Source organism: Molothrus ater, chromosome 1 (genome assembly GCF_012460135.2).
Source record: "Molothrus ater isolate BHLD 08-10-18 breed brown headed cowbird chromosome 1, BPBGC_Mater_1.1, whole genome shotgun sequence".
NCBI classification, from domain to species: domain Eukaryota; kingdom Metazoa; phylum Chordata; class Aves; order Passeriformes; family Icteridae; genus Molothrus; species Molothrus ater.
The window spans coordinates 128,524,268-128,549,298 of NC_050478.2; the positions used below are offsets into that span (position 1 = coordinate 128,524,268).

Consider the following 25,031-nt stretch of genomic DNA (forward strand, 5'->3'; position numbering starts at 1 on the left):
CTGTTACACCATGTAGTCCTGCAAAAGAGTCTAAACTCAGTAAGCATTGAAAACAATATAGTTTAATATGAACTTCAGATTTATAATATGAATAGCTTTGTCTGAACAACGACTGCCTTTGAATGCCATTTGTAGACAACTAGTATTTCAAGAGATTCTTCCTGCTTATGAGTTTAAATTAAAACAAAGACTTGGCCACTCCTAGAGAGATGAGGTTTTCTAAGGTAAATTGTAGCAAATAACCTTGATATAGTAAAACATATTATTGAAACAGCCCTTGTGATCTAAACTTAACGTAAAAAATCATCCTCACCTCAAAGCTCATTGTTAATGTATAATGTCTGTTGCAGTAAAATAGGAATAGATGAGACCATAATGTGTTCACTTAATGTGTTCTTGGGATTTTATCTCCCCAGGTTTCTGTCAAAATGCATCATCAGTGAAGACATTGGGGGAGAAGGAAAGATCATACCAAAATAATCCTTCTTGGAAAAAGATGGTCTAATGGTCTTAGAAACTACCCTAGCATTCTGACTGACTGTAAATATGATAAAACTTGAAGGAAGCCACTAAAGCAAAAGGGTGAGGGGTGGCATTAAGCTGCCATTCTTAAAAATCCCATTCCACTGGCTTAAAATTGCAAGTTCAAACTATCAGTTTACTTTTTCCTCCTTATTATGGAACTTTGAATATGTTGCAAGTATTTTAAAACTTCACTGGCAGGGTAAAACCACATTTTACACCAGTTCTGCAGTAACCAATAACTTCTGTGTATTTTGACACTTACAATATATACACTAATTAGCCATTGTTTCAATGGAAAAATCAATTATTTGACATTCTCAGTTATTTAAATGTTACCCAGCTCAGAGATGCATGCAGACAAAATCCAGAATGGACCATTCAGTCTCCTAACCTCACCTCCAGAGACCACTGCATTTCACCCAGTCACTGCTTTCTAGGATACAGTCCCAGCACCTTAAAATTATGATCTTTACTCCTCTCTTTTGGATGTAAAATTAAATGGTTTTTTCTCTTTTTTTTTTTCAAAGAAGTGCAGAAAGATATTTATTTGACAAGACTGCAGAAAGCACATACTATCTGGTGTTGAATGTCTATTTTGGGGTTCTTTTTTAACTAAATCCTGTATCTGTTAGACAGATATTTTTCAGCCCTGTATGATGTCAAGCCTTTCTACATCCAACCAATCCTACTTGTATTTCCTGAATGTGGGAATGTCAGCACTATTGCAGTCTTCTAAAACTTTACTCAACATAAAAATTATCAAGCCAAATAATTAGTGTAACTGGTGCTCTGTATAATCTCCAAATATATTCTGCTTAGTCACTAGGAGGAAGTACTGCTTTAATCATTTGTAGACAGTGTCTAAAAGTGAGTTAGGTTCTTTAGAGAACAATTGAAAACACTGAGTCTTCTTGAAGAGCAAATGGTACCAGCCATAACAAGCTGACAAGTATTATCTACAGTATAAAATCTGTCATCAATCTAAGCATGTGATAAGAGTGAAGAGCAAGGAACAATGACAATTTTGAGAGAGGCCCAAAAAGCAGTACAAATTATTAAAACAAAAGAAAGGGGAGACTATAAAGAATATTACAAGGGAGCAGAATGAGGTGGTTGGAAGGGAAGAGGACCTGGCAGGGCATGAAAGAGGGCAAGTATCCTCCTCAGCTATATATATATATATATATATATATATATATATATATATATATATATATATATATATTTGTGTAACTTCCACTATCACTTATTTTATACTGCATAAAGTTATTACTTTTAATGTCACTTGGACCATATTTGATTTTATAAAACACAGAAACAAGAGCAAAATTATGAGTGGTGTAGCAATGAACCGTTCTAATCAGCACTCCAAATTCAGACAAAATGCGGTGCAAAATTATGGGAGCATAACATAACTAACATTGCCTGAAGTCCTAGTTTACTTTTTAGTCAAAAGCAAATCTTTTTGCCTTTTACTCTAGAAACTTTAGGAATTCCTATACATATCTCCATTTTCCAAAAGCAAAATCAATAATCAACACATATATCTTCTTTCCAGCCCTGAAATCCAAATCCAAAACATACAATACTTTTAAGACAGTGTAAATCAGAGCTGATTATTTATAAAGTAGGATAATTATTTATAAAATAGTACAATAGCTTTGTGAGTCTGATATTTACACTTCTGTGAGTCATGGCCATCGACTTATTGCTTCCTCTTCCCCAGGTGAGCATCCTGCCCCACACCTCACCCACTCACAGTGTCATACAGAGCTCACAAAGCCCAGCTTCCTCGGTTTTGTTTGTCAGAGGTTTTGTTTCATTCAGGGTTGCTACCCCATTTTTATCACATCTGTGCAATCACCGTCACAGTAACTGAGCCTGCAGTCAGTTGTGCCTTCCTAAGTTCACTCTGGACTTGACAGTGGTGGTTCACAGAGAGCCAGCATCCTCTAGCTAGCCCACTGTGTTTCCACCTTTCTTAGGTAAATCAGCTGACAAAGCCACACACTTCTTTTAAAAGAAATCTTTTACAAGGACCTCATGGCAAACCTGTAATGCTTTGCAAATATATGAAAAGTTGGATGATTTCATTAAATATTTTTTTCTTGGGAAAATTTGTCTACTACTGAGCCAGACTCTTGTGAAAAGTTGAAATACATGTCTTTTCATAGCTATGAGTTTGACTTTATGAGGAGAGCATTTTATCTTTAGAATACTTGTGATATTTCAAGTAGGAAAGTGTAGATGCACATCACACAGGCTGAAACAGAAGTCTTAATAAATAATGGCAGCATCCTAGCATCTATTTTTATTCCTGTGTCCATTCTCTCAACGCAGTTCTTTGATACAGAAATGAAGTACAAATTAAAAGTAAAAAAGCACAAGACTGATCCCATAAGTCAGTCTGTATGGAGGAAATGTGCTGTCTAAAATCTGTTAAAAAGCTTACACACACAAAACTGGATTTTATAAGAGGAAGGATGTGCATAATTTAAAGGAAAAGTGATCATCAAAAATTCTATCCTCTATCCAAGACTGTAAAATATCCACAAAGAAAAAAGTTGAAAATATGTAAATATTCTTTAAACAGCAAAGACTTACACCCAGAGTACAGACATAAATTCATTCTGTCACGCATTATGCATATTAAATATTATGCAAAATTTATATTCAATAACCTTGTCAAAAAGACAACTTCTTAGCCCATAACACTCAAAATGCACTCCAAGGGTCCCAAAAATTCCAGAAGAGAGACAGCCAAAGCAGCAGAGTTTGCCACCCATCCTTTTTAAAGCAGAAGCTCCACCTCAGGAACACAGTGCACAACTGTAGCTCAGCGTATTTCACAGACCAAACCAGGCCAAAGGACAGAGCAAATCTGGAAAGCTTCTACTTTCCATGCCATCATGTTCCATCAAATCCTGGCAAGAATTCATGCTGACCCGATCACTATTAGTTGCTACAGATTACAACTCAATACCATCTGTATTCCCTTCCCCAAAAAGAGTAAAACAGGCATAAGGAGAAATTATGTATCTATTTTAAATCCACACATCTTTACCCCAGGGACTGAAAGGAAAAGAATAAATAGTCCACATTACAGATGTGAGTCACACTACTTAATGCTCTTTTGGAAAATGCTCAAATACCACAGTGATGGGAACAGCATAAGAATTTGAAAAACACAAGATAGAAACAGAATGGAGAAAGGAAGTAGAGCCCAGGGAGAAGCCATTCATGCTGACAGTCAATCACCATAAATGATTTAAAAATAAATAGAGGGAATACATGCTTGCTGCTTTCTTCAACATTTGAACAGTTCTTGTGTTAATATCTCTAAATGTCAACTCTTGTTTTCAGCATTTTTTAATCCTGCTATATGTCTCCATGGAATGAAATGACACAATTTTATTGCTGAGGCAAAAATACCTTCCACTTCAAAAGAAGCTTGCCTTCGAGGAGAATTACACTTGAACAAAGACTGCAGGATTTAGCTCTATATTTATCTCTATGCAATAACAGTAGTTCATTCATATAAACATGGGAGGGTTTTTTTATTCTTTCTCAGAAGGAAAATATCTCTAAAGAGAATTAAACTCAGTAATATCTACATAAAGATGCTGGTATGACTGGTGGAGGGTTGTGCTTGATAAATCTGTAGATATTTTTAGAATAAACATGTACCTGATGGTTCAAGGAGACACTTCATATTAAGAAAAATGAAACTGATGAGTTATTCATCTGACACCAGCTCACTTCTCACTACCCTCTAAAATACTGTGCGCCATCTATTCAAATTCCATTGACAACAGCATTTTCCTGATAGCACTGCTTTAGGCTATCCTTTATGTATAAACTTTACACCTTACCATCTCCCTCACAGCTTACACAGAACTCAAGAGGACACGTTTAGTGAGACATAATGAGAAACTAAACCCTACATAAATTTTATCCTTAGATATGATCAAGACCTTTTATTTGCCCATTGTCTGCTTCCAAGATTCTCACTATTACAAATGAAAACAATTCTGCTTCATTTCTTAAGTTAGTTTTACCTTACCATTACTTGAGAACAGTTTATTCTTCATTTGCAAGCTTAACCATTCAAGCTCATCCTGGTATTGTACTGATGTTTTACTTCATATTTGATCATAAATATTATTCTCCACAGCAAAAGTTGACAGGAGCCTTCTTTAAAACTTTAATGTTATTATTATATATTTAATAAAAATAAATGCAACCTTAATTCCTTGAATTCCTGCAGCTTCCAACTCGAACTTCCATTTTTATCAATGATTTTTAAGAGTGCAAAAATTTTAGGCGAAAATTTGCATTTATTTTGGTATATAATGCAACTTAATAAAATAGTCTAAATGGTTTCAAAATAAAGTATTCCAATAGCAAACAAACTGTAGAGCAAGAGACTAAGATGTGGTGACAAAAGAAGGTATGGTACTTTATTTCCAGTGCTCACATTACACTGTCGTGCTTCAGAATGTTCATTCAACAAAAACCTTTTTAAACAGACTTTGAAATGTTTTTAGGAGATCTCCTCAACATTTAGGAGCTGTCACACAAAGTATATTTGAAGTTTTTGGTATGATGCAGTGAATCTTGGAGACAGACTTCCAAAGTCAGCAACTAAAGCCCAGAAGACAGCTTCCAGGTGCTGAGTGTGAAAGACCAGCTGCAATTAACATGTCCAAGACACAATGCTAATTTTGGTATTAAAAAAAACCCACTTAGAGCTTAGAGCTTCAGCTTCACCACACTCATCAAAGTCACATCCACGACAGCAGTAGCTTTGCTTATTTTTAAACCACTAGAAGTCAGCGTGGTTACTCCATCACTAAGGGAGAACAGTTTTCTCGACTTTACTCAGTGTCTGCCAGCCGACTGAGACGGGCGTGACCCACGCCGTGCACAGCAGCGGGACCCCCGGGCCTGCAAGGAGACCGGTGTCACCCCGGGAACGGGGCACGGTGCACGGGGAAAGCTCGCGCTTCCCGGGCCCCGCGCTCCTGCCCGGACACTCCCGGTGCCGAACCGGGCGGCCGAGGACAGCTCCCGGTGCTGAGCTGGGCCGGGTGGCTGTGGACAGCTCCCGGTGCTGAGTTGGGCCGGGCGGCTGTGGACAGCTCCCGGTGCTGAGCTGGGCCGGGCGGCTGTGGACAGCTCCCGGTGCTGAGCTGGGCCGGGCGGCTGTGGACAGCTCCCGGTGCTGAGCTGGGCCGGGTGGCTGAGGACAGCTCCCGGTGCTGAGCTGGGCCGGGGGACTGTGGACGGCTAGCTCCAAATGCTGAGCCGGGTCGCTCCGGACAGCTGCCGGTGCCGGTGCCGGTGCCGGTGCCGGTGCCGGTGCCGGTGCCGGTGCCGGTGCCGGGCTGGTGCTGGGGCCGGGGCCGCCCCCACGCCCGCGCCGGGCAGGCGGAAGGCGTCCCGCTTTCCCCGGCGCCGGGGCTCACGCTTGGAAAGAGCAGCGGGGCGGGGGCGGGCGGCAGACACGTTGTCGGGGGAAGATGGCGGCTGTGGCAAACCCACCCAGCCAGGCGGCCGGAGCCCAGGCCCCGGCGGTGCCGCTCCGCCCGGCAGGGCCGCCGCCGCCAGCACGGAGCCCGCCGCGCCCCCGGCACCGGGCCCGATGCTGCCGGTCCGCCCCCTCCGGCGGCGCCGACCGCCGCCCCGACCCACCCGCGTCCTCCCGATGGAACACGCCGGGTGAGGACGGCACCTGTGCGGCCATGTTGGGCGCCCGGTTCCCGCCGGCGCCGGGGCGTGCGGAGCCGGAGCCGCCTCGCAGAGCTCGACTAAGGCAGGCGCCGAGAGCTGCCGCGTCCCTGGCCGCTCCCGCGGGTCCCTCCCGCCGTGCCCCACACTCGCCCGGCGCCGAGCACCCCTGCCCGACCCCGGCCGCCCGACTCCTCTCTCCCGCCCTGGCCGTGCGGCCCCCGGGGCCAGAGGAGAGACTTTCGCGGCCCCGGGCCCGGGAGGACGAGAAAGGGATGCGCCCGCCCTTACTTGAGCACGGATTGCTCCTTCTCCTCTTCCTTCTTCTGGCGGTCCATGACTGCCAGGATGATCTTCCGCTCTTCCTCCGTGAGGTGGCTGAGGTCCGGCATCTCGGGCTGCGGGGCCGGAGGAGGCTGAGGAGCGGCGGGGCCGCTCCGGGGCCCGGCGGGAGCCGACATGTTTGGTAGGAGCTGCCGCCGCCGCTACGAGAAGCGCTGCCCGAACTCCAGCAGCACCAGCGGGAGCGGCCGGCGCCGGGAGAAGCACATACAAATCAATACCCTGTAATCAACCGGCAGCCTAATGACGGCCCCGCCGGGGAGGGGCGGGGTGCCCGGCAGCCCCGACCTCGCACCCACCCGCCGGGCCGCCGGCGGCAGCGGGAGGACGGGGACGGAGGGGCCCCGGGGGGCGAGCAGGGGGAGCGGGGAGGGGAGAGGGCAGCAGAGGAAGGGCCGGGGGCGGGGTGGGGAGGGAGAGGGGAGAGGGCAGGATTAGCCGCGGGAGCGCTGTGGTTTGGGTGCGAGCGAGATTATCCCAACCCCGAGCGCCAGGCAGGGAGAGGGGGGACGGAGCGAGCGTCGGGGGGTCAGGAGACGGGGGCAGCGGCTGCCGCCGTACGAGAGCGGAGCCCCGGCGCCCCGAGGCGCGCAGCGGGGAAAGCCCCAGCGGGCGAGCGCCAGTCCCGGCCGCCGGCCGCGGCTCATAATTCCTCGCCGCCGTCCATGGAAGGGGCCGCGGGGCGCCGCGCTCGCCTCCCGCCGCCGCCGCCTCCCGCCGCTCTTCTGCCGGACCGCGCCGCTTCCTGCCGCCGCCTCGCTTGGCTGGTGCCCTCTCGGCTGCGGGATGGAGTCCGCCTAACCCATGGCATGGCGGAGAGCCGGAGTCACGGGAGGGGGCTCCGCATCGCCCCGCTGCCTCCCTCTCCTGAGCCGAGCGGCGCGGGGCGATGCGGGGCCCGGCTGCCGCCCCTAGCGGCGCCGCGCGGGCTGGCGGCGGGGGGCGGCGGGCGGCAGCTGCCCTTATTTATTTATTTATCCCCGCACAAAAAATGGACGCGATAAAAATCACGCGAGGAAGGACAAGGAGGAGCCAAGGCGCCGGCGACGCGCTGGGAGGACCGAGCCCGGCGGCCGCGGGGGGGCAAGGGAGAGGGCGGGGAGACGCTGCCCCTGCCGCCGCTCCCGCATCTCCCGCCGCTCCCGCTGCCCATGCCGCCCGCAGGGCGACCGGAGAGGGGCACCCGCTCGGCCGGGCCGGTCCCCAAACGCAGCCCTAGGGAGAAGGATCTGGCGGGGGGGAGTGCCGGCCCCGGGAGGAGGAAATGGAGGCAGAGGGAAAGGCGAGGGCGAGCCGCCCGGGAGGCCAGCAGAGCACCCATATCCCTGTCCCCTCGTAGGCCCCACGGCACGGTCCGCAGATCGGGCAGAGAACCGCAGAGCACCATCAAGGGAGACGCGGGGTGTGCGCCGGACCGGCCTCCGGTTCCCCCGAGCCGGGAACCGCATCGCTGCTCAGCCGTGCCAATCCAGCCCAACAGACCTGCTGCTCCACGATCGCCCACATAAGGTCCTGCTGGAGTGTCCTTCACCCCACGCAAGGCGTGAAATCTACCCCAGCCTCTGTCTGGACAGATTCCTCTAACCCAGAAGAGCAAGAATATGACACCCATTAGAGAAGATTGGAGAAGAAAGTCCTCCTCCCACATGGGCACCAGGTAGTGGTGAAATAAACCTCTCAAAACTCTTTTGCTACCTATAAATCCCCCACCTGAGTAGTCATTTTGTTACAAGAAATAATTTCTGGGAAAAGCATCCTACACTACCCAAAATGCCATTCAGACCAAATAAATGGGAAATACCCTATCCAAGAATGCCAAAGAAACAATTCAATCCAAATCTGTATGTTTTACTCTGTAAGAGACAAGAGTTCTTCTTGCTGTTTTCTCACTTGATGAGACATAACATCAGTGCTGGATAACATGGAAGTGTATACAGCAATAATAAAGTGATTTTAAAAGGTTTCATTTCAGCAGTTTGAAATCTCATCCCAGATCATATAGTCTTGGAGCTGGTGTTGTTATCTGCCATGACATCAATTTATAACCACATGCAAAGACATGGGGGAAAAAGTAATGTTCCAGAACCTATTGTGGTCCTCATTAGCTGTATTTCCATGGAGAATAAACTCTAGGATGTGGGTCCACAAACTAAAGAGTTCTGCCTGCATGTGAAAACACCATTCCTTTGTGGAAACAAATTCTAGAGGAACAGATTGTTGGAAGGACAGGGGAGGTTTGCTGTGGTAAAGCAGGTCTTAAAATAATCTCTACCTATCATCAGGCACATAATTTCATTGAATTTTAATTTTTTCTGAGAAATGTCACTGGCATCCTTAGCTAAAGGAGACCATTCCATTTCTTGATGTAAACTTGTTTATAGTAGACCCTATGATAAAAACCATAAACTATTGCGTAAGACACTGAGTGTAGTATATTTAAGCAGATATCCTTGTAAAATAAACTGTGTAATTTTTCATTCAGTCCTGAAAACATTCTGCTCCTCCAGTTCACATCACCTTCACCTTTCAGACTGGATTCCAGCCAGCTGGCTCTCACCGAATTCCTGGTTTCTTCCAGGCACTAGATAAATCTGGCATCAAAATCAAAAAGAAGAGGAAATTTAGAACCATGTGTCATCAGATTCCCAAAGATAGTACATTCTTTATCAATCTATGAATGTTGAATGGAAGAATTAACTGTAGAGAAGCCTTTGGAAAATACATTTTATCCCAGGGAAGTGAAGAACAAGAGAAATCAGTCAATCACTTCTAAGAACGATTACAAAGAATCAGACCAATTGAAAGTAGTCACTCCTGTCAGGTTACACAGTTGGTTCAAGAATATTTCATGCCATGCCTCAACCATTCAGGCTGTAGTTTTGGTTGCAAGACATCACTACGGTTTTTTGTGCATTGCCTCATTCAGCTGAGATTCCTTCCAATGGATATTTACCTTTGAACTCTCTGGATTTACAGTGCCTGCTTCTTTTCAATGTGCCTGTGATATTTCATCCACAAATGACAAATACTTGCTCTCAGCATTACTGTAGAATTTCAAGAGCTTTCTTTTCTCCTTGGTATTTGCCTTGTTTCCACTAAATCCCCTGCCATTACTGTAAACAAACAAATACAGGGACAGGAACTGTAATCCCCATATGTTATCTAGCTAATTGTTTTGAAAAGAGAGAGAGCAGATTCAGAGTGGAAGACATCCTGTCTTGATGACAACGAAAAAATGGATCAGCTTAACCTTTCTAAGCTTCTACCTTCCTTTCCCATAATCAGTTCCACCTATCATTCCTCACATTTTTCTGCAATTGATAACAAACATTTTTTTGTTCATGTTCCTGTCAGCCTGCACAGCATTGTCTCATGTTGCTACTGTTATTTACATTACTCAGGTGATATATTAATGACAACATACAGCACAGACTTCCCTACCCACTCCAGTGTAATGGGGTCAACAGCAGTTTATAATCGACCAACAAATGATCATACTATAATGAAGTATGATCAAAAATTATTTTTAAGGAGCATTCATTTTGAATTCTGACCTTCCCATTCATGTGTCTCCAGTTTCCCTGCCCTTCCTGTTCTTTTCATTTCTCATTCTGAACTCACTACCACCCTCCAAAAAAACAGATTCCCATTCCTGGTTTACAATCCTCTGCTGAAATTGTTCTTTACTGCAAAATCTGTAAATGAAAATTCACTCTAATTGTATATCAAAGTCATGTGATGCTTTCTTTTAGTGGCTTCTGTAAGTCATCTAAATGTACTGACACCAGCAGTGTTATTAATATATTTTTTCTGATACCCTTTTTTTATCTGTTCCTTTTCAGTTCTGCTAGACATGAGGGGTTCCCAAGGAAACAGTGATATTGTAACCTAGTTTTATATTTCATCACAAAATGTCTTTCTCTAAGGGTCTCATTACACTTACTCCCATTTCCTTCCTCATAGCAACTACAAGAGTAAATGAGTTGGTAGATTCATTGTTTAATCGTGTCAAGTATAAGTCTTCTCTGAAAAGGAAGTGCTAACATCTGCTTTATAATGTTTTGTATAAGGGGAAAAAATCCAGTGTAACTAATTATTTATTATTTCTGTCCCAATTTGAAGCTCAGAAAACATTTTTATGTAGCTGACATGAAGGGAACTTTTAAGCATTCTATTATGGATCAGTGAATGGAGGAAATTAAAGACATATTCTTGGTTGAAAATGACCAGTACTCAGACTCTCAGTGGATCAAGTCAGATGTATAATCAGCAAGAAATGTTTCCTGCAGGACACTTCATGGAATCAATCTGCAGGGAACTCCTCAAAGTCCCATACAGGAAGGAAAAACTACACTGCACCAAATTGTGTTTTCCAGGTCCTGTAATAAATGCTATCCAACCATCATGGACTGGTTTTCTGGTGCAGTCTTGGATCATTCCCAGCTTCCTCCTGTCTAAATTGAGGAAACATATTATATAATATCATCAAATTGTCATTTGATTGCTTTCGGGAGGATTTTGCTACTCTCTATGCAATTTTTTTTATGCTCCAAGCAAAAAATACTTGGATACTTCCCCACAAGTGATTTGGACAATACTAGATATTTATGGGTAGAAGTTAGATTTTTTTAATTTGTTAATCTCATTCCCTATAAAAGAGTGTCATCCATAGTATACACAGTACTGGCCATAACCAACTATATTAGTGAAATACTTCCTCCCAATTTAACTGGTGTTAAGGATCTGTCTGCAGCAGATGGAAAGGTATTGGTCTTTTATCTACAGAACACATTCTTTCCTCCAGACTATGAATATGATCAGCATCTTCACTGAGCCAGAATGGTAAATTTCTTAAGTTGCTCTGAAATGTGTAACTTAATTTTTACCCTCTACCAAACCCTTTCCCTGCTCAAGGAGAACCATTAACAAAACCCTTTTGGATTAGAGGACTGGGGGCTCTCCATGGGCATCATGGGAACTGCTTGAGTTATGGAGGATGTCCAACCTTATTCCTAAATTAGCTTTGCTAGGAAGAGATTTATTTGCCTTCTTTCAGTGGACTGAGGAGCTGGGATCCAGGTTGTATTTTGAAATGCAATATAGTAGAGGCCTTAGCACGTATGTCTTCTGTAAGCACAGCTGGCTGAAAACTGAAGAGAGGTTCAGATCAATTAGATAGTTTTCTGGTTTAAGGTTGGGAGAGTTAGGGCAGCTCAGCCTGGAGAAGAGAAGGCTCTGGTAACCTTAATGTGGCCTGTAAATACCTTAAGAGAGTCCATAAGTTAGATGGGGAAATATATTTTAGCCTGTTGCAGACTAAAGTAGATATATAGAAGGAAGAAATTTTTTTATCATAGGGGTAATAAAACTAGAACATGTTGCTCAGAGGAGTGGTGGATTAGATGACCTTTAAAGGTTCCTTCCAACCTAAACTATTCTGTGAATGGGATACTTGCTAAATATGATTTCTGTAGCTTGAATGTTTTGTCCAGAGCAGTTATACACACACACAGGGTATATAAGTTTGTAAATATGATCAATACTACTAACTTTATTTTGTCTCATTCCTGCAGTTCTGTTTCCATGCTCAGTTTGAAATATTCTGTCATATTTGTGACACAAAACAGGCTGAATTAAAGGTGCAGGTTAAAATCTTTATAGGATCTAGGATCTTAAACTCAGTATTTTCTGTCTGAATTTGACAGTTCAATTTTGATTATTCAGTTAGTTGATTGAAAGACAAAGGAGGAAGTTTTGAAAGAACCTAAAAGTTCCCATGTAATGACAGTTCTTTGGCTATACATTTCTATTTGATTCTCTACATGTACCAGCAATGTTTCTAAGTAACTGGGCAGCAAGTTTATTCTTATAATCTAACAATCCTGATTGTAATAAATCAACAGTGTTGAAATTGTCCAGCTAAAAGAATTGTAGAACCAAGAATCCTAGCAAAACTATACAAATCTATTTTTTTAGTCCCTTACAGATCATTTCTTGATATTTAATACCTTTATTGGTATTAAAAATTGTCCCCAGCTTGAGCACTCTGGTTTCTTTTCCATTGTTCTGAGTTGTCAGATACTACACTGGTTTCTAAATGATGGATATATAGGCATTATTCAACACATAAAGCACAGGCTAACATTAGCACAGTTGGTGCTTAGAACATTATCATATGTTCCTGTAAGTTATGGATGCAGCATTATCTTCCCTCTTTGCTGCCTTCTAATCCCTCTTCCATGACCCCTCCTGCATTTATGAAACTCAAGCTGTTTTAGAAGAAACACCAGTATTCTTAAGTCCCATGTGATTTTTTTTAATTCAGTCATAAGATTGTCCTCCAGAGTTGGTACAGAATATCCTGTTCCAGATCTCAGGAATATATTCATTCCTATTGTAGTGACATCTTGAAAGTCCCCAATCTCCTGATTTTATACAAGATAGAAATGACTGTTTGCCCTTTTTCTTTTCTTCTTTTTTTCTTTCTTTTTTTTTCTTTTTTTTTCTTTTTTTTTTCTTTTGTGGACTGCACTATGTGATTCTGTCTCTCAATTTATTATTCATTATTAAAAGTATTAATAACGTCCTGATTTGTTGTTGTTGTTGTTATTGTTATTATTACAGTCATGCTTAGAAAGCCTAATCGTGTATGAAGAGTCTAGTGCCCTAGAAATCAATAGAAAAAATAGCACAAGAAACAGCCTATTGCCATAGAAAACTCAGAGAGCCACAGACAAAACACAATTCATGGGTAACTCAGACAAATGCAATTGAAATGAGAAGACAGCAGTAAGATAAAGGTAGCAACACTAGAGAAGTGAAAGATTACTATTTTTTCATGGACATTATTACAAGATGGTGTTAAACTGATCTTTGAAGAAAAATGAGACAGAATTTGGGAGACAGAGCATCTTTGCTGGAGTAGAACTGTTTAGAGTTTTCCCAAAGTAGCATTTGAGTGGAAAGTTCTCAAGGTAACATCCATTAATGCAAAACCAGTCCATTACTGAGGTTCCTTTTTTACTGCATCCAGTTTAAGCTCTGACCTCTCTGTTGGCAAGAGATAGGAAATACTGGTTTGACTTTCTGTTTTCCTCAAAATCCAAAGGAAGCAGGGCTTTAGCTGTTTGGATTTTCAACTACAGTATATTCTCACAGACCCAGACTATAGCAGTTTTGATAATGAAAACATGCCTGAAAGGGATGATAATTAAAGTTTAGCATCTGGTATTTTCTATCTAGAAATGTACCTTTCTAGGTTGCACATCTGTCAAATGACCAAAAATTATCAGGAAGTTCAATTAATTCAAATAATAGATAAAGGCAGAAGGAGTAGCATTGTGAAACTGTTCCTAAAAGCACAATGCTACAGGCAACTTAATTTTTTTTTAAATTCAAGTAAGCATACATTACAATTTTAGCTCCAGTACATGAAGAAAGGAGCCAGTATCTTGTGAAAGTTCATTTTACACTCCAGAGACAGAAGGCACTAGAATGGCAAAAGCTAAAGTCTAATTGGAAAACAATTTCTTTCTTGTACATTGAGATCATTAGCACTTATTTGACACTTTCTAGCACTGTTTCCCTGAAAAGGCTCCCCATGAGATCCTAGTTGACATGCCTCAGATAAAATCAAACTGTGCAGCATGAAAAGTTTATGAACAGTCTTAATCAACGTTAATCAACTTTGGCATTTTACTAGGCTAAGGGGAAAATTGCATTAGGCCAAATGAGAGTCAGCAAACGCGTAGTAACATGATGATGGCTGCTTTGTGTTCTGCTCTCCAGACCAGGATTCTGCCATACTTAGAAGTACAAGTATGATTAAAACAAGATTCATTCACTAGCTACATTAGTATAATTACATTCATAATGATTTTCTAATAAGTAGAAAATCAAAACATTCTGAGAAGGGATTCACATGCACAAAAACCTGGCTATTTTTACTAGCAATATTTGTCTCCGAAAATACACAACCTTTGAGTACAATTATTACCTTTCTCATGCTACAGCATCTTACAAATTGATACAAAAACTGTATGTTAGGATTGCTGTCAGACAAAGGTATTTAAAATATAAATGGATTACAAGTTACAATTTTATTTCCAGCTTTCCTGATGATAGTGAAGTATAAGCAGCAGCACTTGAACAAAGTCTGTTTTTATAGTGGACAGGAAAAAATTCTCTGTAAAGAATGGTCTTACAAAGGAAGGATGGAAGGAAAGGAATAATAAAATATGAGATCATTTTTGACATTTGCTCTTGCATTTCAAAGAGGTATATCAAAAAAGAAGGTGCAAGGAATCTCCTACTTTGAATGCAAAAGGAGTTCTTCCACTGCCAGTGTGCAGAGAATCTTCTAGAGAGACAATATTTTAGACTATCAGCTGCTAAAGTCTGCCTTGTTTCTTATAAAAGGGAATACATCCACCATAAAATTAGTAGATGACACTTTCAAAAACAGAGGGTTTATGAGTTGGAAAAGAAAAGAACAAGACCAGTAACTACCCTAATAGCCACAAAGTATGAAACACTGAGTTAACACAGCTGCTTAGCCTAAACGTCATTAACCACTGTACTACAGTTCGGATTAGTGCTACAGAATTTATAAACTACAAAGCCAAAGAGGATACACTTGTGCAGAAAGACTTCCCAGCCTCGTCTCTACTTTTCCATAGGAAATATTTTCACAGCAATTGTTCATGCTCTCCATGGAGCAAACTGAGCAGGTATTGGCAAGTACCCAGCTGCACTAAGGGGCACATGTCTATAGTTGCTTCAGTAAAGCAGCCCTGTCCTTACAATGCTTGTCTCACTACTGCTGTACTTCTTTCCATAACAGTGGGCAGATTAATAACCTTTCTTACTTCCCACTGTATGTCTCAACATTAAATATCCAAATAATTTTTTCTAGTTATCTGGGTGCATTTTTTCCTATATTTCTGTCTTGAATATGACCTGGTCTGATGAGTAGCCATGTTCTGTGTGCAGTCTCCCCTGTGCCAACTATTTCAAAGGATACCAAGCAAAAAAAATCAATAACAGCTGATGGCATTTTGTTGGTGATACTGTGGATTTCATAGGTATTCATCCATCCATCATTCACAGTTGTTTTCAAAAGTATTCATGGCCATCAGGAGTTCAAACCGATTCAAAACTCAGCCATAAAAATACAGAAAACTAAGTTATACACTAAAATAAAGCATTGCTTCTTATGTCCACAAGGTGTGTAGGACAAATCAACATTTGACAATTCTGGATGCAGAGGGAAACAGTGACATAGGATGAGGACAAGGCTGAGGTACTTAATGGCTCCTTTGCTTCAGTCTTTGACAGCAAGACCGATTGTTTTCTGGCTATCCAGTCCTCTGAGCCAGAAGACAGAGATTGGGAGCAGAATGAAGCTCCCATAATTCAAGAGGAAATAGCCAGCAACCTGCTATGTGATTGAAACACCACAAGTCTATGGGGCTAGATGGGATCCACCTAAGTGTACTGATGGAGCTGGCAGAAGAGCTTGCCACACTGCTTTCAGTCATCACCAGTAGTTCTGGGTAACTGTAGAGGTCCCAGTTGACTGGAAATTAGCAAATGTGTACAAGAAAGGCTGGAACAAGGTTTCAATGAGGTTTCAGCCTGACCTCAGTGCCAGAGAAGTCATGGAGTAGATCATCTTGAGTGCCAACATGGGGCATGTACAGGACAAGCAGGAAATCAGGCCTGGCAAGGTTGGTTTTATGAAAGGCAGGTCCTGCTTGACCAACCTGATCTCCTTCTGTGATGGTGTGACCTGCCTTGTGGATGAGGGAAAGGCTGTGGACATTGTCTGCCTGGGCTTCAGTAAAGCCTTTTAGCCTAGCCCCTAACCTGCAGTAGCAGGTGAGTGCAAACAAATCCAGCACTGCTGACTCACATCCTGAGAGCAAACAGGACATGTTGGACACATACCTCTTTGCTTCCCTCACAAGGAACTACTTCTCATTTCTAGTCAGAAAGTTGCTTCCTGTGACTTTGTCCACCTGATGTAACATCTTCGGCTTCCATAGAGTTACCTGCTATTGCCCTACACTGTTACTGTCCATAATTCCATATCCAGCAAGCATTTAATTCCATTGTTTATGTCATGTTTCTTTCTATCAGTTCATAGGATGAGAAGTACATGCAAGGATGTCTCAGCTTTGCTTTATTCTCTCACAGAATATCTTAAAAAGAGGAAAAGGTAAACCTGTTCACTAGCTGAGGAGAAGTACTTTGTCTCCCTAGTAGATGATGTCCACATGTCCTTCAAAAAGACATTTTGTTGTGATCAGACCTTTGAAGCAGGAGAAAGGTAACATGAAGGAAGCAGCACAAATTATTCTGTTCGTGTATACTTTTTTTTTCGTATTTGGTTCTACATCATGTATATACTGATTGCCTCTTGTACTTCTCCAATTTTGGTACAACAAATTCTATACTATTTTTGAAAAAGAAGAAAAATTAGCACAGTATCTTTTCCCCAAAATGGTGAAGTTAGATGAAGTAAAAAATATATGAAAACAGTGTAGGGTGAAACAGAGCTAATCACTCAAGAAAGCAGTATCTGGGGTGATAGGAGACAACATTTGCATGACTCAAGAAGGTATAGAAATTTCTACAGGGCATGAATTCATGAGTCAGAATCACATATTAAAAATAAGGAATGGGCAAAGTAAATACTTTTGATTTATAGAGGTATTATTCCATTGAGAGTTTCTGCTAAGTGGACCATAAATTATCTGAACTTTACTCCTGTGCTTTATAACACCACTGAAACCTCCTCATATAGTCCATTATGTGTCTTTATTTTCCCTTATATTCTCACACACACAAATGCAGCAGTCTGCATAACCTGAAAGATTAAATACTGAAAGAATTTATCAGATTTCTAATCACATGCCATTTAGAAATATTTTACATCATGTGAAGAAAAAAAAATTCAAAAAAAACCCAATCATATAATAGTCCACCAGATAACATGTAACAGTTGTTGTAGGTTCTATGAAATTAGCTGATGGCTGAGAATAGGATTTTCCAAATCCTCTAAGCACCAGATATGAACAAATAGAGGAAAAGCTAAATTAACCTGCTTAATTCTAAGTACAGTAGAATACAAATTGCCAGAATTATGCAAAGTACACACACGCACGCGCATGCACACGCACCCCACACAGAGGTAAACCCACATTTTCCCCCATTTCTGAACCTGGTACCTTGCTCTGTTGGGCTGCTTAGGAGACTCTGATCCAAAGTTATGTCAGCAGGATTATGGAAGCTCCCAACACATCTACCAAGGCTGGGTAAATCAAAGATAGAGGCCAGACAGAAATTTCTCTCTTGATTCTTCAAGCGTGGGAGCTGGATGCAAGGTTGACCACCTTCCTCTTCAGAAATATTACTGGCTAAGCCTTCACTTTGTCTCCATAACAATATCTATCTCAGTTCCTTGGATTAGTGGATAGCCCCAAGTGAATCTGTGCAACAAGCATCAGTCCAATCCCATCTCAGCAAGAAGCTCAAACCTTGAAGTATCTGCTTCTCCATGTTACGTATAAGATCCTGGCATGTACATCCAATGCTGCAAGCTGGAATAATCAGCTCAAGTTATGAGGGAGATGGAAAATTACAGTATTGATATTCTCAGCATGAGTGGGTACAGATGGTCAGGAACAGATTGTATCAAATTGAAGAACAATAATAAAATCATGAACTACTGAGGTTCCCCTGCTGGAGGAAAACAGATAAGTTGCACTGATTGTGAGTGACACCACATAAAAAGCCTTGTGAGACTGATGAGGAACCAATTAGCAGCAAAGCAGCAGGTACACAGTTCAAGTAAGTGAGGATGAAAAGCCTCCAAATGGTACCATGATACAAAACAACTTCTTAAAACATCTTACAGAACCTTATTAACAGTAGCACACCCTCATCGACATGGCTGGGCATAAATGGGAAAGTAGGGAGGACTAATTATGGATAGAACATGACTGGGGATCTGGAATCTGTTCACACAGCAGCACCAATAAAGACATTATCCAACTTTGGTAAGTAAATTATCTCTTGATGGCAAGAGCATGTTCTTCTGCCCACAAAATCACATCAGACTAGTGATAATAAAATACGGGCACAACATGGTTTTAACCTGTATTAATTTTTGTTTGTTCCTCTGAACGTTTGAGTATGTAAGTTTTAGGTGCCAACAGTGATGTGACATATATGCTGCCATTGTGGAAAATAAATAAAATACTTGCAGGAGTAAATAAAAAATAGCCACTCAAATGCATACTGTTTAAATGCTTTTCTTTAAAAAGCTATTTTTCCACTGAAAGGCATAATTTTCAGGTTTCACAAAAACAAAACTTGAGTATCCTCAGCAAAATATGTTAGTAGAACTAAGACTTTTCTGGTATTTTTCAATAAAAATAGGGCTGGGTCACTGCAATGCTGTGGAGTAGCATTGCCAGAAAGGGACCAGCAAAACAGTACTTCCCAAATGGTCAGGACAAAGTCCCATTAAAATGGAAAAAGTGAATAAATGTTTATGAAGAAAAGACATCACATTTGCAGATAGCCAAAAGGGGGCTCCTGATTTTAATAATAGCTAGAATTAGCTAATAAAAAACGAAGGAGGAAATACCACTACCATAAAAGAAACCCTACCCCAAATTAAGGAGGAGACTTCCACTTCATAATGAAACTGCCCTATCAATTGAAAAATAATCTATGTTGCTAATTTAAATAAGACAAAAACTGTGAGAAAATAATCTTCCATTAACACAAAAATAGCTTAAAAGCGAAGAACTGGAAGGCACAACACAGTGTAGGGTAAAACAGATCAGATCAGCTCAAAGGCAGCAAAAAGAATCACAAAATGATGCTCTAAACCTTGAACTGAGAACAAGAGAATGGATCCACTTTAGAAGAAAGTAGAAGAAAAAACTACAAAACTACCTGAAAGACAATTTTAGTGACTGTAAGGCTGACATAGCATCACAGTCCTCTCCAGAAAATTATCCTACATACTTACACTGAATTGGATTTGCAACATCACTGCATCATCAGGTACCTCAAGAACAGCAGATTACTTCTGGCAGCTGCTCTTGTGCTGACTGCATGTTCACTGTCACTGAACAACCAGTGCACTGTGGGACACAGGGCACATTCCAAACATACCTACACTGTGGCCTTTGGTATTGACTTTCAGGAAGCTTTCAAGAGGATCTCTGAAATCTTTTAGTGAATCTGTACAATACCCAGAAAATGTTATGGTTTTCATTAAGACACCAGATAGATGGACCAAGATCTCTAACCAGCTGGCTTGAAGTTAATAGTGAATTTACTGTATTTTGGAGGTAACACGTCATCAAGACAATGAAATTCTGTGGTCATGTCACGCACATGTAGGTCTGGACATTGCTGATGGTATCTGCTTCCTGGAGACATTGATAAAAAACACGCTGCTTGGGAACTGTCAGAACTGAATAAAATGTCCTGAAGTCAGAAAGTTGATAAACAAAGGTGATAAAAACCAGTGTGACCTCAGAGAATTGTATTGCTCCATAAGAGGGAAGTCGAAAGTATCATTACCTCACTAAAACAGCAACTTTTGCACGATTTCGACTGTGAGCAAATGACTCAAGTGGAAAGCTTTGCTTTGCCGTGGCTGGCCTCCAGCAGGGAAATCTAACGCCCTCCATGACAAGCTAAGAGTCTTTTGTAGCTATGCATTAAACATATATCTGCAGGTCAGGAAGGAACAGATGGAAAACTGCTGTCAGCATTGGTATTCCCCTTGGCTACTCAGAAACAGTTGCACAGAATAAAGCAGGCCCTGATCTTGGACTGGACATTGTGGCCCAAAACACCTGACCTCTGGCATCCCCAAAGACAAGAAAACCAGAGACATTTTCAGCACAGTATTCACTAAAGCAGCAGTTTTGCAAGAAAATTTGGGAAACTGTGATGGCGTTGGCTTCTGATAGTACTTCCTCAAGGCAGCTGAAGTCTTATGCTTTTGGTGATATGAAAAGTAGGTTGAATTAAGACAGATAAAATGAGAACCTGACAGATTTGCAGTTTCTTCCTTCAGGTATTTCTCACTGAAATATGTAACTGCTTAGTTTAGCAATCCACTGCGTACTATTTTAGCTTTTCCTATCTTATGAATAAAATCTTTGGTTACTAAACATTTTAACGAAACTCATTTAAATAGGTTTTTTAAGAATTTAGTTCTGATCTGTTCTGCCACATTTTTTCTGTGTCTGCTACTGTGACTCCATCCTTTAGTGTGACCATCCATTTGAATTTTGGCTCTGTCCAAAATTCACTATGACATTTCTTCAACATAGAGAGCTCTGTGAAAATCTCTGTCTAGGGCTGTTCACACAAAAGATTCTCTACAGAGTAAGGGACAAAACACAAAGGTATTTGTCTTTTGAAGCAAATTACTACACATTGTCCATAATTTAAGGAATTGTCACTAAGCCAGATTTCTGGTTTTATTCCTTTATTCCTGGAGGGGAAAAAAACCCTCTTCTGACTAAACCTTAGTTTCAAATCACATTTGGGCACCCAATTACTGAATTAAGTTTATTCCACAGTTTGACATCAGTATCATAATCCAGTTACCTATCCCATGCTGCTTTAACTTGTGATAGTGAACATTTTCTGTTCGAGATATTGTACCACAGCTACTGGACAGCCATAACTGATAGGATTATGTAAAAACAGCAGCTTATCATGAATGTCCTAACGTTTTCTGATGTTAAATACTCACTTGAGAATGATGCAACTGCAAATATTGCCAGTGGTTTTGTTTGCCAAGGTTATATTTTGCCTTAAGTGATGCAAAAGAACACAGGCTCTATTCCTGAAATAGCTGGTCTATAAATATGATACCTTTAGATACCCAGCTGAGCCAATGATTCTTTTGCCTTCAGACTTAAATGCTGGATTATCCCATTTGTGAGGAAAAAAAAATAGGTGTTTTTGATATTTCACCTTACATTCTTATAGCATAAGAGGGATTGAATTTTCCCTTTCATCTTCACTCAAACTGAGCAAGAAAACTGCTGACATGTTCCTTTCTTTTTGATCTGTGCCTCATAGCTCCCCCATCTCCTGCCATGCCAAACTGCACCCCTTTGGCCAGTTTGCAATTACATTTTGGTAATAATCTTTCCCCTTTGGCTCTCCTGGCTTCTCACCCTCCATGAATTTGTGAGTCCAGGTTTCCTTTCCCTTAATGCATCCCAAATACTGCGCACACCATAGTGTAGATTCACAGGCATCTGCAAATGATTAAAGCAACCATAGGTCTTTAAAAGCAAAACTATCCTCATTTTTGGAGGGATTAGAAGTAATATTGCCCCAGATATTATACAGTAGAAATAGCCTCAAAAAAGAAGTATTTCTATTTTCTGATTAGCAAAACCTAAGTCATTCAGCCAAGTCAATGATAACCACAGAGAAAGCAAGAATTTCTGAGGTGCTATTTTGGGAAGCAGGGATGTGAAGAGAACAAAAACAGAAGAGAAAGAAAACCATAACGCTGGAAAATCTGGAATCCTCAGATCAAAAGAGTTTTACAAATAGGAAGAAGTGATTTCATCCTCAGGTACTGTTCGATCTCTACCCTAGATCTCAAAGTGCAGAAAAACAGCAAACAGCTGTTCTCACAGGACAGAGTGAAAGGGAAATGAGTAATGATGAATGCTGCTGCTTAGCTACCCAGGGATGTTTGCCCCAGATAGCAAATGCAGGAGTGCCCAGACTGGGACTCTGCAGCTGTTGATAAGGCTTGGCTCTGTCATGAACTAGTGGAGTTGTTTTAGGCAGTTGTTTGATGCAATGGCCTCTCTTAGCAGGTGTAACAGATCCCCTATCCCTTGCTGCACCCCACAGCCCACTTGTTCTTTACACCACTACAGCTTTCATATATTGCTTTGTAAGTAATTGGCATTTTTCAGGTTGCTGAAAAAAATTGTCATATTCTACAATAAGGCTCTTAGATAAAATCCCACATCTTCAAATAATTCCACTCTGACTGAATACAAGTTAGAGGCTTGGATGTCAGTATTGTAATAAATACATGAACACAATATGTCTACTGAATCTATATTAAATCTGTGGTTTTCTATCATATTATGGTTTTTAATCACATTTTTACAATGACAGTCAAAATACCATCTCCATCCCTTTATCTTCTTAATAATCAGCAATGCTCTTTTGTCTGCTGAAAGATCTTTGGTTTTGCCCACACAAGCCATAAAAGTAGAAAACATGATGCAACATGCTATAAGCTCACACTTTTTGTACCTGCTGACACTGCTCCAGCCCTGGACAAAATGAAATCATTAAATATACTAATATTCATTAATAGAAAAAAAAATTAAACTCAAGATATTCCACTTTATATTCTAAAAACTTCAGAGATAACAGATCAAACTTTGAAGGCACTGGAAAACAGCAGCTCTGCCTTAAGTTAGTCTAACAGTAATTACTCACTACCTTTGAAATTAAGTCCTTAAGGTTGTTTCAAACTATTTATAAAGCACACAATATCCAACTGAGAGAAGTGTATATTTTTTTCATTTATTATAGTAAGCAATGACACTTTCAGCAGTTTCAGTGCTGAAATTGAAGTTTCACTTCAGTTTTTAGTTGGTGGTATTTGAACTGTGATCTTTGATTTTGTGCTAGAATTCTTCGCACACCTTCTAAGGCCCCAGAAGTCTTGGGTGAGCACATCAGTCTTTTCTTTCTAATTAAAGTCCCTCTTCTTCAAACACCTTTCCATCTTTCTCTAGTTTAACACTGAGCTTGTTTCCCACAAACCATTATCCACAGAAATTTCTTTGTCTTCAGTTACAAAACCTCATTCATCTCTCTTCAAACATTTTTAGACTTTTAGGTGCAGAATTGCAGAAGGTGCAAAAGGTGTGCATTTGTCACTGGTTTTGCTCATCTTGAACCTCATTGCCTCTGTGTGCAATTGTGTCCAAACCTAGACAGATAGTCATAAGTTAACTAGTCATATTTCACATCATAATGTTAAGTATAAAAATCAAGTTTTAACTAAAATACAAATGTCTGAAGCACGGGATAAACACCTCTTGAAATAAGCATTTACCCCCACTGAGTACAGATCAGGTATGCAAAGCTGTGCACTAGGCCTGCACTGCATACATCTAAGGTTAAGATGAAATCTACTGCCTCCACCACATTCTTGGTCCAGTCACTGGGAAAGTACTGCAGAGACACTTCCATATAACAGAGCATGTTACCTGACTAAAGGTTACCAATTAAACACAAAGTCACGGCAAGGATCAGAACAATTAGCAAAAACCAAGTGCACAGACCAATCCAAAAAACATGGAAGGGGAACGATACAGATGACTGCTCCTAATGCAAAACCCACTAAACAAGTGTAGGAAACTCCCTAGAAAACTCTGCAAACTGAGGGATTATCTAAAGATTATAAAACTTCAGAGGAATAAGAATATAGGGAGTGTGTAAAATTTATTAGAGGATTATTTTTTTAGTGGATTGCAGCAGTGTGCCAAACTTCCTCTGGGATGTTTAAGGTAACCACAAAAAGTGTGTAAAGGGAGTGACTAAAGTAGACTGGAGAGAAAGAGGCATAGGAAAACCAAGGACAAAGAGGATAAAGGGGACCAGTCCCATGTAGACAGCTTACCAATTACACTGCAGTCCATCCCATATTAGTATTGCACCGTATTTCCAGCTAGTCTTGTGTGCATGTACCTGTCAAGGCTAGCAAACCTCAAGTGAGACTAGCCCACAAGCAGGACAACAGGAGCATGATCCACTGGAGCAGGACCACATGGCCAAGGCACTTGAAGGTCCAGGGGCCTGCAATGGGAAACATGGCAGTCACTCCTGGAGGGTCACCCAGAGGAGCCACCAGAGCCCCACTGCAGCTGTGTGGACACCCAGAGGTGAGGCTCAGCCTGGCCAGCCGGAGAAGGAAGAGGGAGGAGCAGCAACACCCAGCCCAGTCTCTGTTTACACAGGTGCCAATACAGGCACTGCACTCTGCCCCTGGGATTTGTGGCTGGCAGTGTTTATTGTTTGTATTGTGTGTAGGTGTGCACACAGGTATTGTTTTATATTGTTACAAGCTTGATGATACAGGAATCACAACAGCCTGGGGTCCTCTGGCTTGGGAGGGGAAACTAAAAAAAGCCCTCATCCCAAAAGCCAGGGTATTGCTAAGGTATTGCTATCATGAGCAAAGTGAAGAAGGGTCATGCAGACACAGGCAAAAAACCATCCTGTTGAAATTTTCAGTTGGTCTAAAGGTTTATATACTTCCACATACCTGAGTGGTCATTTAGTTTGTTTTAGGTATCTGTAACATATGGAGAGTAAAAGAAATTACTTTATTCAAATAT

At 41.5% G+C, this 25,031-nt stretch overlaps 1 protein-coding gene across 26 annotated transcripts in view; it reads right to left on the reverse strand.

Moving 5' to 3' along the window:
• The window catches only part of RIMS2 (regulating synaptic membrane exocytosis 2), a 448,046-nt gene extending 440,509 nt beyond the window's left edge, over positions 1 to 7,537 (reverse strand). For 12 of the 26 annotated variants that reach the window (XM_054515979.1, XM_036406574.2, XM_036406552.2 and 9 more), the window contains exon 1: positions 6,547 to 7,535. In XM_054515979.1, the coding sequence (XP_054371954.1) occupies positions 6,547 to 6,716 (170 nt within the window). In that variant the 5' untranslated portion in view covers positions 6,717 to 7,535. Of the gene's footprint in view, positions 1 to 6,546 lie in introns of all 26 variants that reach the window. The other 14 variants (XM_054515962.1, XM_054515958.1, XM_054515961.1 and 11 more) reach the window with 4 other exon arrangements.
• Between the last annotated feature and the right edge of the window lie 17,494 nt (positions 7,538 to 25,031).